This window comes from Notothenia rossii (genome assembly GCF_949606895.1).
Source record: "Notothenia rossii genome assembly, chromosome: 5".
Classification (NCBI taxonomy): domain Eukaryota; kingdom Metazoa; phylum Chordata; class Actinopteri; order Perciformes; family Nototheniidae; genus Notothenia; species Notothenia rossii.
Window position 1 is genome coordinate 2,485,935 of NC_136903.1, and position 18,303 is coordinate 2,504,237.

General features: G+C 40.1%; 1 protein-coding gene across 1 annotated transcript; it reads right to left on the reverse strand.

Annotated features, from left to right (window-relative positions):
* Positions 1–3,662: 3,662 nt before the first annotated feature.
* On the reverse strand, positions 3,663–16,981 carry LOC307040725 (mixed lineage kinase domain-like protein). The gene is made up of 12 exons (XM_079683857.1): positions 16,604–16,981; positions 16,187–16,453; positions 11,805–12,258; positions 10,435–10,512; positions 10,087–10,270; positions 9,822–9,922; positions 8,641–8,776; positions 8,385–8,469; positions 8,147–8,286; positions 8,005–8,054; positions 7,447–7,584; positions 3,663–4,626 (listed from the first exon to the last, which is right to left on the reverse strand). Exons 3-12 carry the CDS (start codon positions 12,250–12,252, stop codon positions 4,577–4,579), a joined length of 1,410 nt encoding a protein of 469 aa, XP_079539983.1. The 5' UTR covers positions 12,253–12,258; positions 16,187–16,453; positions 16,604–16,981; the 3' UTR covers positions 3,663–4,576.
* Between the last annotated feature and the right edge of the window lie 1,322 nt (positions 16,982–18,303).

The following is an 18,303-nucleotide window of genomic DNA, read 5'->3' on the forward strand; positions in this document are numbered from 1 at the left end:
GAATCAGAGAGTATGTAGGAGCCATTTTATGGGTGTTGTTGGTGTGTCAGTTTATTTAAGTTATATGTATAGTGCTATATTATTTTTGAACACTTGGTGGCGGGGTTTAGCTGCACCGGGTGGATATAAGAGGTCATACATGTGACAGGAGAACACAGAAGGAAGAGAGCATACCGATTCCACCAGCCCGGCAGATGCTCACCATAACAAGTAAACCATACATTAAACCCTGGTATGTAAAACCCTAAATAAACCTCATTATAAACCGCACCAAAGGACCGGAAAGTCATCTGTTTGTGTCTGCGTCTGGATCACTCTTCAGCCCTTCTGGGAAGTAATGGTAAAAATATAAAGGACATAGAAACAGGAAATTGCCATTACAGAGTAGGTTCACACATAGTAGGAATTTGCCTTGGTGTATTTGTTGCAAACATAAACACAGTTAAATAAGACAAGTTGTAAGAAAAACAACCCAAAAATAACAACTATTATAATATCAAAATATAGAGAAATATTTACAGGAAATACAAAGAAAAACGACGTCCAGTATAACATGAGATAATACAACAAATAATACAATATGAGAATTGCTGAGTTGTTCAAATTGCATTATGATATTTTAAAAGAACAATATTTTATATGTTTTTTTAATAATTGGATATAAAATGCTGTTTATTTATCAACACTCTTTTTGTATTGTTTTAAATATCAATAATATACCAATGTATTTATTTAAATCCATGTGTTGAGTTGTTGAGCACATGTCTGAAATGTTTGCACATTAAATAAAGAATAAGTGCTCGCAACTATTAAGATCTTCGTACGTTGTAATTTTTTAGAACATGTTGTTAAATACAATATTTCAGTTTTTAATTTAAAATATAATAAAGGGTTCAGTTCCCAGTGTGCATTGTACGTAATAATAACACAATCAAGCCCTCAAATCGAGCTTTGACTTCACTTTAAACAAGGAACATTTGAAATGTTCTTTTTATAATTGGCAACATCTGCAGATAGCGCATGTGACGTTACTCAGCCTTCAAAGTATCCCCAAACTCTCTAGGGGGAACCCCATTTTTAAGGGGTGTTATGATCCCCTCCAGTCCACTAGGGGTCTCTGTGTTTGCGTTCTGCTTGCTGGCCAGAGATGGAAAAAGTACACACATCCTTTACTCAAGTAGAAGTACAGATCCTTGTGTTTAAAAATACTCTGGTAAAAGTAGAAGTACTGACTAAACTTATTTACTCAAATCAAAGTAAAGAGGCTTTGAAATGTACTTCAGTAAAAAGTACCCATAACTAGCAGCTGTTTTAAAGAGTACCTGACCTCCCTTTATATTAATAGAACAATAATGTCATTGTTAGCTAATGAATGTTTCCATGGTGACCAACGGCAACATGACAACGTTTCCATTGGTCCCTCTTCTTTAGAGAAGACCAGGAAATGATGGATACACGGATCGTGTTCAAATCAATAGGCACGCAATGACTCTAAATAATAATGATCACGCCACCAAACACACATTCAGACTAAAGGAACCAGCCTGTTTGGGAAATGAGAGAAGTAGAAAGTACAGGTATTTGGGTTCAACATGTGAGAAGTAGAAAGTACAGGTATTTGAGTTCAACATGTAAGAAGTAGAAAGTACAGGTATTTGAGTTCAACATGTAAGAAGTAGAAAGTACAGGTATTTGTGTTCAACATGTAAGAAGTAGAAAGTACAGGTATTTGAGTTCAACATGTAAGAAGTAGAAAGTACAGGTATTTGAGTTCAACATGTAAGAAGTAGAAAGTACAGGTATTTGTGTTCAACATGTAAGAAGTAGAAAGTACAGGTATTTGAGTTCAACATGTGAGAAGTAGAAAGTACAGGTATTTGAGTTCAACATGTGAGAAGTAGAAAGTACAGGTATTTGAGTTCAACATGTGAGAAGTAGAAAGTACAGGTATTTGAGTTCAACATGTAAGAAGTAGAAAGTACAGGTATTTGAGTTCAACATGTAAGAAGTAGAAAGTACAGGTATTTGAGTTCAACATGTAAGAAGTAGAAAGTACAGGTATTTGAGTTCAACATGTAAGAAGTAGAAAGTACAGGTATTTGAGTTCAACATGTAAGAAGTAGAAAGTACAGGTATTTGAGTTCAACATGTAAGAAGTAGAAAGTACAGGTATTTGAGTTCAACATGTGAGAAGTAGAAAGTACAGGTATTTGAGTTCAACATGTGAGAAGTAGAAAGTACAGGTATTTGAGTTCAACATGTGAGAAGTAGAAAGTACAGGTATTTGAGTTCAACATGTAAGAAGTAGAAAGTACAGGTATTTGAGTTCAACATGTAAGAAGTAGAAAGTACAGGTATTTGAGTTCAACATGTAAGAAGTAGAAAGTACAGGTATTTGAGTTCAACATGTAAGAAGTAGAAAGTACAGGTATTTGTGTTCAACATGTAAGAAGTAGAAAGTACAGGTATTTGAGTTCAACATGTAAGAAGTAGAAAGTACAGGTATTTGAGTTCAACATGTGAGAAGTAGAAAGTACAGGTATTTGAGTTCAACATGTAAGAAGTAGAAAGTACAGGTATTTGTGTTCAACATGTAAGAAGTAGAAAGTACAGGTATTTGAGTTCAACATGTGAGAAGTAGAAAGTACAGGTATTTGAGTTCAACATGTGAGAAGTAGAAAGTACAGGTATTTGAGTTCAACATGTAAGAAGTAGAAAGTACAGGTATTTGTGTTCAACATGTAAGAAGTAGAAAGTACAGGTATTTGAGTTCAACATGTGAGAAGTAGAAAGTACAGGTATTTGAGTTCAACATGTAAGAAGTAGAAAGTACAGGTATTTGAGTTCAACATGTAAGAAGTAGAAAGTACAGGTATTTGAGTTCAACATGTGAGAAGTAGAAAGTACAGGTATTTGAGTTCAACATGTAAGAAGTAGAAAGTACAGGTATTTGAGTTCAACATGTAAGAAGTAGAAAGTACAGGTATTTGAGTTCAACATGTAAGAAGTAGAAAGTACAGGTATTTGTGTTCAACATGTAAGAAGTAGAAAGTACAGGTATTTGAGTTCAACATGTAAGAAGTAGAAAGTACAGGTATTTGTGTTCAACCTGTGAGAAGTCAAAGTAAAAAGTCGTCAGAAAAATAAGTACTGGAGTAAAGTACTGATACCAGAAAAGTGTACTTAAGTACAGGAACAAAGTATTTGTACTTCAGTACTTCTCACCTCTGCTGCTGGCTCTAATTTGTGTTACAGGTGTTCAAGTCGTCCACCTGATGAGCCACACCTGGGTGCCTGGGGATAAAAGGCCAACACCCTCCCATACTGACAGCTCTCCTTCTTTTGTTGGCCTTAACTTTGATTGTGCACACACACACACACACACACACACACACACACACACACACACACACACACACACACACACACACACACACACACACACACACACACACGTACATTCAGGTTTGTTATGTCCTTTGTATGTCCACATTGTAAGCTTGCCTGGTCTCCCATCTTTGTTGCAGCCTCCAAGCTGTATACAGTATCATTCATGTATTTGAAATCCATCCACAATATGAAATAATTTACCAGTCAAAGATCAATATCTAACATACTCACACTTGAAAATTCACCTGAAGACATGTCAGCCACAACACACGTTGAATCTAGCACCACTTTTATTGGCACAGAGAATCAAGGCAAACATAAAAGGTAAAAATGTAATCTTTAAGCTTGTAAACTTTATGTGTACTATATAGAAGTTATCATCAGGTTTGATCCCAGTTTAAGGAAGACATTTCCCACGTATAAAATAACCAACATTTCCAGTGTTTCCGCTAAAGCTTTGGCTCCTTAACATTCAATGGACTCACACTTGGACATTTACATAAAAATGGGAAGTTAAAATGTGCTTTTCCCCAATAAATGGCAGCAGCTATAGCTCAGAATGGCCAGTGCCAGCAATGCCAGACATTATCCCATTGCTTTTATACTTCCTAACGGTTATATTTCTCCATAAGACATAGTTTGAACACCATACACTTGGTTTACATATTCCCCAAGCTTTCAATCAAGACCCCATGATTGAAAACACAATAACATGCATACAGTATCTTCTATAAAAACACATCTTCCAGCGCAATTCTTTTGTAACACAACATCAGGTTTTAGTGTAATGCATGCCAAGATAATGATGTTCAATGTTTGCTTTAAGAGGCCTATGTTTAATTTGGCTTTAACAAGCGCCGGTGCGGATCACAAATGCCCTTTTAAAAAAATTAATTGTCCCTGATCTGATACATGCAGTCTCATGCACATTTGAACCAAAGACAGGAAAGATAAAGTCCTGATTAAAGAATGGCTTTCACAGTTATACAGAGCTGCAGTAGTGTGTTGAGGGTTAGATAAGATGGGAAGTCTAAGATAGGACTTAAGAACCGTTAGGAACCAAATAGTGCGGTTGGAAATGGCTTCTCCGATAGAACAACTTTATAAGTGTATCATATCATTTGGTCTCCTGAGGAGATCCGTGATCAGAAACCATGAGTACTGCAGACTGAGAGGCATGAAGGCTTTACACCTTATCCAACTGTGTCACCCATGTTTTCAGTTGATCCACCAGCACTGTGGGAGAGAGAGAGAGACCATATTAGTATTGTTATTGTTGGAGAAGTTCTACGGTTAAAGGGCCCTACTGTGCTTTTTTTGTGTTTTCCCAGAACATAGTGACTTCACTATGTAACACTCACACTTCTATTGGCTAGCGCTCCAGCACATTGTACGTGATAGGCTATGGGGGACCTCTCTAAGCGGTTGACCAATCACAACAGAGCCGGCCAGCTAACCAATCAGAGCAGACTGGGCTTTGGTTTCAGACAGAGGGTGAAAAGAGGTGCTGCAGCACAGGCAGTAAGAGAACAATAAAGAGGTTTTTGAAACATTAAAGCATGGAGACATGTAGAGTCACTACATACTGATATACACCTGAACATCAGCAGGAGAGGACTCTTTAAAGTAGAGACACTACATACTGATATACACCTGAACATCAGCAGGAGAGGACTCTTTAAAGTAGAGACACTACATACTGATATACACCTGAACATCAGCAGGAGAGGACTCTTTCAAGTAGAGACACTACATACTGATATACACCTGAACATCAGCAGGAGAGGACTCTTTAAAGTAGAGACACTACATACTGATATACACCTGAACATCAGCAGGAGAGGACTCTTTAAAGTAGAGACACTACATACTGATATACACCTGAACATCAGCAGGAGAGGACTCTTTAAAGTAGAGACACTACATACTGATATACACCTGAACATCAGCAGGAGAGGACTCTTTAAAGTAGAGACACTACATACTGATATACACCTGAACATCAGCAGGAGAGGACTCTTTAAAGTAGAGACACTACATACTGATATACACCTGAACATCAGCAGGAGAGGACTCTTTAAAGTAGAGACACTACATACTGATATACACCTGAACATCAGCAGGAGAGGACTCTTTAAAGTAGAGACACTACATACTGATATACACCTGAACATCAGCAGGAGAGGACTCTTTAAAGTAGAGACACCACATACTGATATACACCTGAACATCAGCAGGAGAGGACTCTTTAAAGTAGAGACACCACTGTAACTGTCACTCTATGCACTATTATAACTATGCACTGATTGGCTTAAGCTGAACAGCCAACCAGAGTTAACTTTGAGGTTTATTTGCTGACACTGCGGGACTCACCGCATAGAACATGGCCAAAAGACGCTCAAAATTGGCGGACCGGTGATAATCTGCTTTGTGGGTTAGGGCCTTAAAGTCTGTCCTTTGTAAGACAGTCTAGCACAGTGGTTCTCAACTGGTCAGGCCTGGGGACCCACTTTTTCCTTAGTCAATAAATCGCGACCCGAATTTGTAACCACTCAAATCTATTCAACAAAAAATCGTGCAGTAAAATATACTCTTTTCAGCATACATTATTAATTAAAGTGAAGTACAGTGTATATATCCCTTATATACCTTCACAGAACTAAAGTATGCTTTTAATTAAGGTTTAATGTAGGGATGTCCCGATCACCTTTTTTTGCTCCCGATCCGATTCCGATCATTTGATTTTGACAATTTGCCGATACCGATTTTTCCCGATCCGATCTTTATGCAATGCATTAAGAGAAAAAAAAGCATTCAAGTTGTCACTTAAGGTTATTTTTTTTATTTAAATTGGATATTCTATCCAACATGGATATAGCTTCTTTCTTTCACAGCAGCATTGGATCAGTTCAGTTGTGCAGCATTGGATCAAAACAAAAATAAAGCTTATCAGTACTCGTTAGCTTACTGCTACTATTAGACACTGCGCCCACTCTGTTGCCAGATTTGAGAGAAATAATCAACCAGGTCTATGAAAACAAGCCCCAAAGAAGCAACACATACATGATGTTCTGTCATTTGAAACCAAAACTAAGGCCTCAGGATGACTTTAAGACTTGAACATGGTCATTTTTGTTTTGTAACATTGAATACAACATTTAAAAAAAGTATTTAACTTTTTTTTTTTTTTTTTAAATCCCGATCCCCGATTTTTTTCTCCCGAGCTTTTGAAAATCACGTGATCGGCTCCGATCCCCGATCACGTGACCGGATCGGGACATCTCTAGTTTAATAAGATGAAGGAATCAAAGCCGAACTGTATAACATAAAAAGGCACACGTGCTGAAAACCCAACCCCAGCAGGGGGGTCAGGGGGGATTCTCCCCCAGGAGATTTTTTGAAATACTAATATATAAACTACCCATTCTGGTACACTCTGAGAAGAAAATATTAATAATATTTTATGCCATTGTTTGTTTTTCACTTTGTTCTGACATCTTGCTGCGAGAAGAGCAAAGAGGAGATAGTCTGTGTGACTTACTTTAAATTGTGGGTAAGGGTAGATAGCTCCCATTGCTCTGTGACCTGTCAATCATCAAACCGGGGGTCATATTTCATTATGTGTTCATTTGTATCTGAAGTTGTACCCATGGATGTATAAAGAAGAGTTCTACCGCAAAGTTATTCTCCGTGGGGACTTCCGGCAACAATCTTGATTCTGATTGGCCAGAAGACTCGAAAAAACATCAGCAAAGATGTTTTATTGAGAAGATGATCACTACGTGACAAAAGTTTTCAAAACCGTTCATGGTCTCCGGTACTTCCAGTCCAACGCCTACTGCATGCACAGCGTTTGAAAATCGGGCCTTCAAAATAAAAGTTTGACTTTCCCCCCCCCCCCAAAAAAAAAAAAAGGAAATATATTTTTTTCTAAAAATGTTTTCCTTCACTCACACATCTGCGACCCACTTGAAACGGGTCCCACCAGTTGAGAACCACTGGTCTAGCAGATACCTGTTTTACCTAAAGGTGAACATGGTGATGGCGTTAAGTTACCTCCAGCTGACGGTCTGTGGAAGGGATCGTAGGCCCAGCAGGCGTTGATCAGAAGTCCTAGTTCTTTGGGACAGTCGTCAAGCGGCTCCTGGTATTTTTCTACGAATACTTTCTGATGGACTTCTTTAAAGGTCAAACCTGAAAGAAAATCACGAACACAATAAGGACAAAAGAAGAAGCCCACGTTGTAGTTTTAGTCATGCTAGCAGCACCATTTTAGTCCACACTTTTGGAATGATTGCCCTTCTGTTCAGACATTCATGTTCTTCATTCTTAGTCAACGTTTCTGATATTTACAGACCAAAACAATGTATCTAGAAAACAAGTTAATTGTACAAGAAGAGTCAGGTGCAGCTGTGCTTTGATTTCATATCTTTAATGTTGTTTTTAACTTCTACTAATTTCTGTATGTGATTTAGATCAGTGGTCCCCAACCCAGCAAAGGACAGCATTTAATATTTTTCTGTAACGTCGATCAACCATGAGGTCCTTTTTTTTTTAGATGTTGCAATCACATCTAGAGTTGGAGAGTCCTGGCTGTGTTCTGCAGATACATACCGTCAAAAGGTTTGCGTCCAGTTGCAACTTCCCAGAGGACGATTCCAAAGCTGAAGGGCAACATTTCAAAGTTATCGTACAGTATTGAAAACAAACATGCAATGTCTGAATGAACCTGATGTCCAGAGTGACGGTATCTGACCTGTAAACCTCACACTCTTTGTTGTAGCTGTTAATGTCTTCGAGCAACTCAGGAGAGGAATAGGTGAAGGACCTGTTGACCCCGCCCCTCGTTGGCTTTCTCAGAGACGTCTCAGTTTGTGAAAACTCAAAGCCTCCCAGCTGAAAACCACACCAAGACTTTATAAGTTTCCCCCAACGCCTTAAATACTGCCAATCATTGGACCGTTAGCAATCCCAGCATGCACCAGTGTCCGTACCTTGACTGTGTAGCTGTCATCCACCAGAAACTTGCTGCTGTTGATGCATCCATGAACTTGACCTTTTTCTTCAGACTGGTGCAGTCTAAAAATGACACAGATGTTATCATCATGAAGGGACATTTTATCTTTTAAATTGAATTGAATTTAATTCCTTTATTGTCATTGTACAGGTACAATGACATTTAAAAAGCATTCCTATGCATAACAAACAATAATGAACAGGACATCAAATAAATGATTGTGTTATTCTAACCGGTAAAGTCCCAGCGCTGCGTCCCGGCACATACGAGCTTTCTGGTTCCAGCTCAGTGTGCAACCAGAGTCTAGAACCTCTCGCAGACTTCCCTTCTCACAGTACTCCATGATGATGAGAAACTTAGGTTTAGGTCCTGCAGGAAGTCACAAGGCAACCTCAAGTTATTGTCATTTTAAAGGAGTGGTGCATGAATTATGTATTTTTGTAGGTGGGTTGGACCAATGAATGCAATTGCCAGAAGAAAAAAGCTAACGATAGGCTATAAAGGAACTACAGCACGGTCACATGACTTCACGTTACCACCGCTAAGCTAAAGGAGGCTAATGTTGGGCTATAAAGGAACTACAGCACGGTCACATGACTTCACGTTACCACCGCTAAGCTAAAGGTGGCTAATGTTGGGCTATAAAGGAACTACAGCACGATCACATGACTTCACGTCACCACCGCTAAGCTAAAGGAGGCTAATGTTGGGCTATAAAGGAACTACAGCACGATCACATGACTTCACGTCACCACCGCTAAGCTAAAGGAGGCTAATGTTGGGCTATAAAGGAACTACAGCACGATCACATGACTTCACGTCACCACCGCTAAGCTAAAGGAGGCTAATGTTGGGCTATAAAGGAACTACAGCACGGTCACATGACTTCACGTCACCACCGCTAAGCTAAAGGAGGCTAATGTTGGGCTATAAAGGAACTACAGCACGATCACATGACTTCACGTCACCACCGCTAAGCTAAAGGAGGCTAATGTTGGGCTATAAAGGAACTACAGCACGATCACATGACTTCACGTCACCACCGCTAAGCTAAAGGTGGCTAATGTTGGGCTATAAAGGAACTACAGCACGGTCACATGACTTCACGTCACCACCGCTAAGCTAAAGGATGCTAATGTTCACAGGGATGACGTGTATTACTCTTATTTAGTCATATTTTAGCAATTGCCCTTTCCAAGACCAATAGGACATTCTCCAGTGGGGTATTTACTGATGTATTTTGTGTCTAAGAACCAAAGTCTCTTCAGCTTGTGTTAACCACAGACCTTGACTTTAAGACAAGGAAATCAGACAAGCTACAATGCTGACTCATTCCCGGGTTTGAGGACTCATTGTTTGAGGACTCAACTCATTACCACTCTATATTCAGAATTGTATGCTACAGTCCACTCACCCGTCTCGTCCTCGATACAGATGCCATACATTCGCAGGATGTTGGGAGACTGAAACACTTTCATGGTTTTCACATCCTTTTTGAAACCTCTTTTCACCTCGCTATATGTCAGTGGCATTGAGGAAGAAGGAAAAAAAAGGAACGGTAACAGCAAGCACTTATCTCCTCCAGCTTGTCTTTAAAGTGAATAAATCCACCAAAAGAACAAAATGATGAACGCAATTAGGAAAAAGGAAATTGGTATTCTCGTGAAATGTGCACAGACCTTATGCTGGTGGTCGCAGGGTCAGTGTATCTCTTGATGACCACTGGGAAACTATGGTACTCTCCTCTGTAGACCTCTGAGGTTGGTGTTGTCATGAAGGGCTTCTTGGTCAGGCCGTCAACAGACTCGTATTTAAGCTCCTGCTGTCTGATGATCTGGATGCCCACATCGTAGGGCTTCTCCACTGTAAAAATATGTGGTCAAAAGTTAGTTTTTGCTTTGGTTTTGGTTTCCTCCAACTACTAAGGCAAGATAGATTTATTTATATAGAAGGTTTCAACAACAAGGCGACTCAAATCGGATAAATTGTTCTGACATTGATTATTATGCTGTTTATGCTATACTCACACATTTTCAGAATCTTATTAATGTCTTCCTGCAACTTTTTTGCCATCTGCTGCTGGACCTCCGCATACTGCAGTAGCACTGAGGTAGAAAAAAACACGTATAAAGTAAAAAATAAAACACCACTTTGTTGCTGTGATTTCACAAAATATCCTACACAGGGATGTCATTTCATGTCCTTTTATCTGATAGTCAGTATGTTCAAGTTTTGATACTGTCATACGAAAATGTGAAGAATGTTTTGTCATTAAGTTTTATTTCAACCTGGACTTTGAGGGACTACAAGGTCCAGGAAGTGCCGAAGTTCCTCAAACTCATGCGTCTTTGCTTTCCTTTTAAAGGTCACCTATTAGGCAAAATCTGCTTTTTCATGTATTTTCTACATCAATATGTGTAAGTCTGTGTAAAGAGATTCTGAAAGTTTCAGGAACAAAGACCCCCTCTCTTTGTCCTGATCCATTTGTATAAAAACCTGTTTTTTGGGCTTGTGTAACCATTCGCCAATCACCAACCAAGGTAACCCCCCTCTCCCACCTTATCACCTGAATCTCCTCTTAGAGTTCTCAGAGGGGCGTGGCCAGCAGCAGCTCATTAGCATTGAAAGATACAGACAGAGAATCCGCACTTTTGGAACAGGGCGGAAACAGAGGGGATTATGGGATGCTGCAATGATCTGTTTGGGGTTTCAGACAGATACTTCTGAGACATGTTCTGTATACCTGAGATCTATAATATATTGCTGAAAAATAGTATAATAGGGGACCTTTACACTTTTTAAAATAAAAAAAACCAGTGGGCTATCAAGCTAGCGAATGTTAGCTATCCATCTAACTAGTAAATGTTAGTTTTTTATCTAACAGACTAACTAGTAGATGTTAGCTATCTAACAAGCTGGCTAGCAATGATAACTACCTATCATCAAGATGGCAAGCGAACATTAGCTATGTACTTTACAAGCTAGCTTACATTAGCTACCTATCTAACAAGCTGGCTAGCGAATGTTAGCTATGTAGCTAGCGTTTGTGCCTACCTTGCAGGCAGGGAGAGTTATGATACAAACATTGTTGACATGTGAGTTTTTTTAAGCTGACCGGCTGCTAACAGCTCAAAACATTGCCTTAAATGACCAAATATGTTCTATATGGATAAACTAATCATGTATTGGTAATATAAATGGTTAGTTTCTTAACTGGAAAAAGTGTTATTATCTAATAAAAGTACATTTAGAACATCTTACAAACGTTTATTTGGCAAGATAAAGTTGATAAAGCTAATGACGCTAGGCAAAGTAATTGCAATTACGCTCTAACTGGAAGTTCGAACACAAATCAAGGTTCTGAAACTCTACAAAGCCACCATCAGTTTCCCCTCACGTTTCTTCAGCTCGCTGTCATCCTGCTTCCTGTCCTTCTCGTCCTGTTCCTCCCTGGTGGATCTTTCGAACACCTTTAGTAGGATGTTGCCATGCTCCACCTGCAGAGATCCTGAAAGGACCTGGTGGGCGTCGTTGAGGCGGTCGTTCAAGCTGCTGAACTCGTCTTCGTGGCTGCCAGACTTCAGCACTCGCTTCATGAAAGATTCCCCTGAGTATTTCTCCATGACCTCCTTCGCTGATTGCAGAGTGATGGAGAGTTCCTTGAGGCATCGTTCTAAGTCTGCAGAGGTTTGTCCCTTCTCTCTCTGCTTGATGGACTGCACCAGATGCTCTAGAGCTTTGACGCGATCGCAAACACGACGGCATCGCTTCTTGTTGGCCTTCACATTCTCCACCAGGGAGTAGATCTGGGAGGCGATGGACACGATGAATTCAATGCTGTCCATGAGCAGCTGGAAAGAGGGGGAACATCCATTAAATCAGGGGTTTTCAAAGTGTGGGTAGGTGAGCCTCCCCTCAGAGAACATAAGAACAGCCGCGCCCCCCCTCCCAATTATTATTATTATTATTATTATTATTGTTGTTGTTGCTATAATGCAGGGGTATTCAATTGCATTTCAAAGAGGTCCAGTAAGACAAAATGTAATTAAATGCTCTGTTTTCACTGTCTACCTTCCGCCATTTGAAATTACTTCGACTGTTTCTCTCCTCTTGTCGTGTCTCTGTGTGTGTTTGAATCTATCGTGCTGACGGCACCGATTTGATTGGCTGAGTAGCGTCACCTCCTTAAAACATTAAACAATAACTTTTTTAAACCGTTTTATTTTTATGTTTTAAACATATTGTATAAAACTCCCCCACTACTTGGACTATTCCTTGCACCCCTCTAGAATAAGCCCGAATGGTCTCAACCATATTGCATCAGTAACGTGCACTTGTTATTATAACAAGATCGCAAGGACGCTGATCGGAAAATTGAGTGTTGTTCAGTTTGTGTGTTGTGGAACATGCATGAAAATATACCACACACCCAATTACAATTGCATGTTCAATTCACTACCCTGGAAGTTAATACAGTTGTTAAAGTTGGAACAGCCTGTGGACAGCCGTTCTTCCTTGCATGTCAGTCGCCGACACCTTCTTACAGAGGACAGGCACATCTAGCTGCAGCACGACCCGTATATTTCCGCACGCCGTGTTCTCAAGACATATTTTTTTTAACATTTTCAACATGGTGGATAAATCCTTATATGCTCCTGGTCACACACTGAACGTTAACTTTGCCTCCTTATTACACTCACCCCTACTTTAGTGGGAACAATGAGTCTCCGTCTTTGATGCACACAGGAATAAACGCAGATCATCCTCTGGCTGCAGCCTTGACCGGTACTTGCTTTTGATCAAAGTCAATGCGGAAAACCTGCACTCACATAGGTAGGTGGAGCCTTTTTGGCGAGGTGGGGGAACTCGGTCTCCACAGACAGCCACAAGTGGGCAAGTGTCGCTTTACTCGTCTTTTTCTCGTTCTTTTGTGTCTCACGCTGCGCCTCCCCTGAAGCTCTCTGGCGCCCCCCAGGGGAGGCGCGCCTCACACTTTGAAAACCGCTGCATTAAATCAAAGCAGAAGCTGAACTGAAGCTAATGCTTTGATTTTCATTTGACATCTTCTTACCTAAAGGGCACCCATTTTGTTCATTCTCAGGATATGTTTACATACTTTAAAGGGGCCCTATTAAGCTGATTTTCAGGTTTCCCCTGGGGGGTTCTATTGATCATTAAAGGTCCCATGTCATGCTTTTCCGGTTCTTACCCGTCCCCTTGTGTGTTATGAAGGTCGTTCTGCATGTAAACGGTCTGCAGAGTCACAAACCCTCAAAGTACACCCTGTAGCGAGTAAAACTCTAACACAGAGAAGACCTGTCTGTGCTGCCCCAGAACGCCTCGTTGGAGATTTCTCTTTTTCCATTGTTTACTTCCTCAGTATAGTGTCGTAACGAAACCCAGGTCCAAATGGACCAATCCGCGGAGCTCCTCACACACACTCACTCAGCCTTATCTTTTCTCAGCCGCGGCTCCGCACACACACCCAGGGGGGGAGGGGCAGGAGCTCCAACAAGGCGTGTAGGACAGAGAGTGAATACACATACTATACAGAGATGCTGGATGAGAAACCAATGTGAGTTTGGAACATTGAACAATGTAAATCTATTCTAGTAGACCTCAACAATGGAATTATGATCAGTAGAAATGGCCATGACATGGGACCTTTAAATCAGCCAATAAAACACAGAACACGTAATATAAGAAAAGTCGGTACCACTTTACAATAAGACTACCCTAATAAAGGATTCATAAAGGGTTTATAATTAGGTTATGAATTAGGTTGAAAACACTTTATTCATCATTAAGAACCATTTTTAAACCAGTTCTAACATAGGTTTCATACATCAATACAGGCTCACTATTTGGCAAGATGACTAAGCCTTATGTTGGCTACTTAGCGAGAATCCACTCAGTGAGCAACAGATACCAAGGATGCTGGCTGATGAAGGAGACGAAGTAAGCTAAGCAGCCACTATGAGGCTTAGCAGTAGACACATGTGGGCTCACTATTTGGCAAGCAACCGGTCACAGTTGCCCTGTTTATCTCATGTCTTGTAAAAGCTTATTAATAATTTATAAAGTGTTCACAACCTAATTAATAAATGTATTACAAACTATTCGTAAACCCTTTATAGTCTTATTATAAAGTGGTTCTGAAAAGTCACACAGGATAAAAAGCTTAATTATGAATGAATGTATAAGCAAAATTATGCAAAGTGGGACATCTAAGAAGCATGCAAAACCAGTTTAGACAGACACATATTAAAATACACAACAGAAGGGATGCAATCCTACAGACAGAAAGCAAAGCAAGAGAAGCAGACAGAGCACGCACGGACAAGCCCTGATCCTCCAGAGAGAGACTGATAACACCTTACAGCCAGAAAAATAAATAGTAGTCTGTTCACTTTCTGTCATGCACATACCTGCATGATGACACACAGCAGGAGATGGCATTACCATTTGCTAACTATCACATTGGTTTCATTACTGCTGCAGATATTTGTACTTAAACCAAAGAGATATTTATCTTTACAAACTGAAAGCCGACATTGTCATCCTAGCTATTCTGTTGACACGGCTAATAAAAACACTACCCACTTTTATGAGTAGAATAAAAATGGGTCCGGACAAGCTGACCTACATTAATACTCTCTATTTGATTGCACTTTCACAGTTACATTTGAGTGAACCATGAACTGTGTTGGGTTTTTAAAGATCCATTTCCCTTCATTGTGGTTGAAATTTCTTTTTTTAATTGATCCTTTCTTTTTGATACCACAATATTTGCATTATCAAGGTGTAAAGCAAGCTGCTAGATTAAAATACAATTACAATTCTTAATGTAATGTAACCCTAACCCTTGCACAGAAAGGACTCTTGCCTGGACTTGGATCATCGAACCCAAGAGGACGTTTACTTTTAAGTTCATTTTCTGTTTTACTTTTCTATTTATGGTTTATTCCTATATCAATATGCAACGAACAGAGTTTTAACACTCTTTCCCTGTGCCTTTCCTCTGGCCTCCTCGTGCCCTGGTCAAAACCATATGCCATACTGGTGCTCAGCTCCCACCACCACCTGTCTCCAGTATATACAATTACACCAGGTGCCCCAATCACCCAGTGCCCAAATACTCCTTCAAAATAAAAGCATAAAACTACTTTAACTAACTCATAATAACACTAAATAATATTACATTTACTATAAACAAAAAACAGCGAGAAAATAAATGTTTAACTATTAAATAATATCAATCGAAATATAGCTCCAACACTGAGCAACTTTCCTAAAGCTTTCAAGGACACAGATTGTGAGTATGTTTGGATTTCTTGTCCGTCCGAAACTCACAAGCCGCTTTGACTATTTTCAACAACTTCTTCTTTTCTCTTCCCCCCTGTCGTTCCCACGAATGATAGCTTTGTGTTGCCCGGGGGGTAATAACTTGTCTTTGAGTCCGTCTTCAACAAGTTCACCCAGCGAGGAAAGTTCCTCTTCAGCAAACGTGCAAAAACCAGTCTGTATAGTGAATAGCAGGTCACCATTGAAAAAGAGGTCAATGATCTCAAAGGGTTTTCACCTGAATAAATAAAGGCTTTGAATTTAATTGAATTGAATAAGTACGGCTGCACAGAAACGACTGTAAACATGCTGAATCTGCAGAAGACTGAACAGGAACAAGAGGACACAAGCAGAACCGTCTGCAGAGGAGTTTACATGTTGATAAGATGTATAACAACAACAACAACAATAACAACAACAACAACAGTATTTTACCTTTTAGTTGATGTAAAGTCTCTCGTCTGAGGGATTTAACCTGTTGTGTGTCAAAATGAAACTAACTTCTGTCAGTTCCTCCATCGGCTGCTTCCTCTTATTCTCTGAGTGTAGTCCTTCCTCTAAGTGTGACTCATGCTCGTGACACACCAAGGGTTTATGTATTGTACCCCTCTGAGCAGGAGTTTTAATCACAGCAGGAGGCGCAGAGTAGATGAGATCTGGGGCTCTGACGGCAGAGGTGGGAGGGAGGAGGTGATCTGACACCTGACAGGGACAGAGTCACACGGATCAGCAGGGGTGGAGGACAAAAGAAAAGAAGGGGGAGGGACGAGGGAAATTAGTCACGGGTCATAAAGTGTTATTAACTATACAACTTCAAAAGACATCCTTAAATGTCATATAACCATATATTACCAGAAAAGCGTCAATAACGGCCCGTCCACACACAGGCATGAAAAAAATCTTTCAAAGCTTCGACCTTTCACTTGAATGGGGTGACGTAGGAGATTTTTAATCTTCGCCGAACTGCATTGTGGGGAGCGGAGCATGGCTTTGCAAGCATCGTGAGCATCAAAAGTTGAGGAATGTTCAAGTTTTGATGCTCCCAATGCTTTCGAAGCTGGCATCAGCCAATCAAATCCCGTTTATGTAAATCTCGCCAGTACAAGCGCTAGCCAACCAAACCGCGTGCAAGCTGGGAGAGCCAGACCGCAGTTCATTTCCTCATATTCCAAACGAGAAATTACGGTAGCAAATCACCCGGTTCTTTACGACCACAACTATTTACCGGGATACAAACCGGAGGAACCAGGCATGGAGGGAGTAGGCAGAGACAGTGGGTGAAACTGGTAGGTTTTCGCCTGTTTGGAGAGTTTATATCCAGTTTACTTCGTTTAAACATTGCTATAGAGAGGCGAAGTCCCTCCCCTTCCGGGAGCCTCCATGGGACCCCGGAAGCGGAAAATTATACATTGAATTCAATGGAGAGAGAAAACGTATCTTTTGATCCCATTTAAATTGTGCCACGAATGACACATATGATGTTTGTCAATTTAAAAGAACATTTTGCAAGTCAAAATTAAAATTAAAATGTGTCGTAAAACTGTGAAGTAACACATTTTTTTGTGTTAAGCCGCTCAGTGAAGTACATGTCTCTGGTCCCGCACAATACGCGTCACCAACACAAAGATGGCCGTCACATTGGCACATTTCACCTCATTCTTTCAGAATGAGAATAAAAGTATAAAACGAGGTGAAAATCACTACAAGTCTGGGCACGTTGAGAGCTGTACTTACACGAAAGGGGAGTTAGTCGGTTCTGTAAGAGCCAGCATGCGGGACCGGCTTTACAAGGTTTCGGTGAGTAACATGAGTGCAATGTTTAACGTTAATGTCAGTCAATAAGGAGGAGAATGAAAAAGAAGATGATGAACCACAGACCCGGCATATAATGACTGCAGTGTGCAGGGCTGTGTTAATTTATGTTACTGTTATCAATAGCATTAGTTGACTGAGAAAACCTTCAAGAAAAAAAGTTTAGCGATGTTACGAGTCGACTAGCATAATATGAACCACGGCTGTGATTGACAACCTGGACAGCCAGTCAGAAGCTAGAATGCCAACCTAGAGAGCCAATCAGAACCTAGAACGGGTGTACTGTATACGGGTGTGTATGCTGTGGATAACATTAGTGTTCACAAGAACAAGGTACACTCCCGTGTTTTGTTTTATTTGCTCTTCAGATTGAAGCGGCCAGTTTTATATCGACTATATGTGTGATCTCCTTTTTACATCTCGTTGTGTCATTTGAGTTTATTTGCTGTGTGTAGATTCAAGGATTTTGGTTATCTTGTCAATTTGTTTGGTTATCTAGGCACAGCTGTGTGTGACTCCCTCTGGTACACTGGTATGTGTTTTCCTAATGTAGAGAGCATTGATTAATTCATAAACAACACACTGAGTCTAGATCCTGACCAAATCCTTTTTTGTTGATCAAATGTTTTTCAAAAATGTAATACACATTTAAAAAAATACAATGTACAATCACAACCAATACAACACAAATTACAAAAAATTCAGAAAAAACAAACAACAACAATCAGACAAGAGGACAA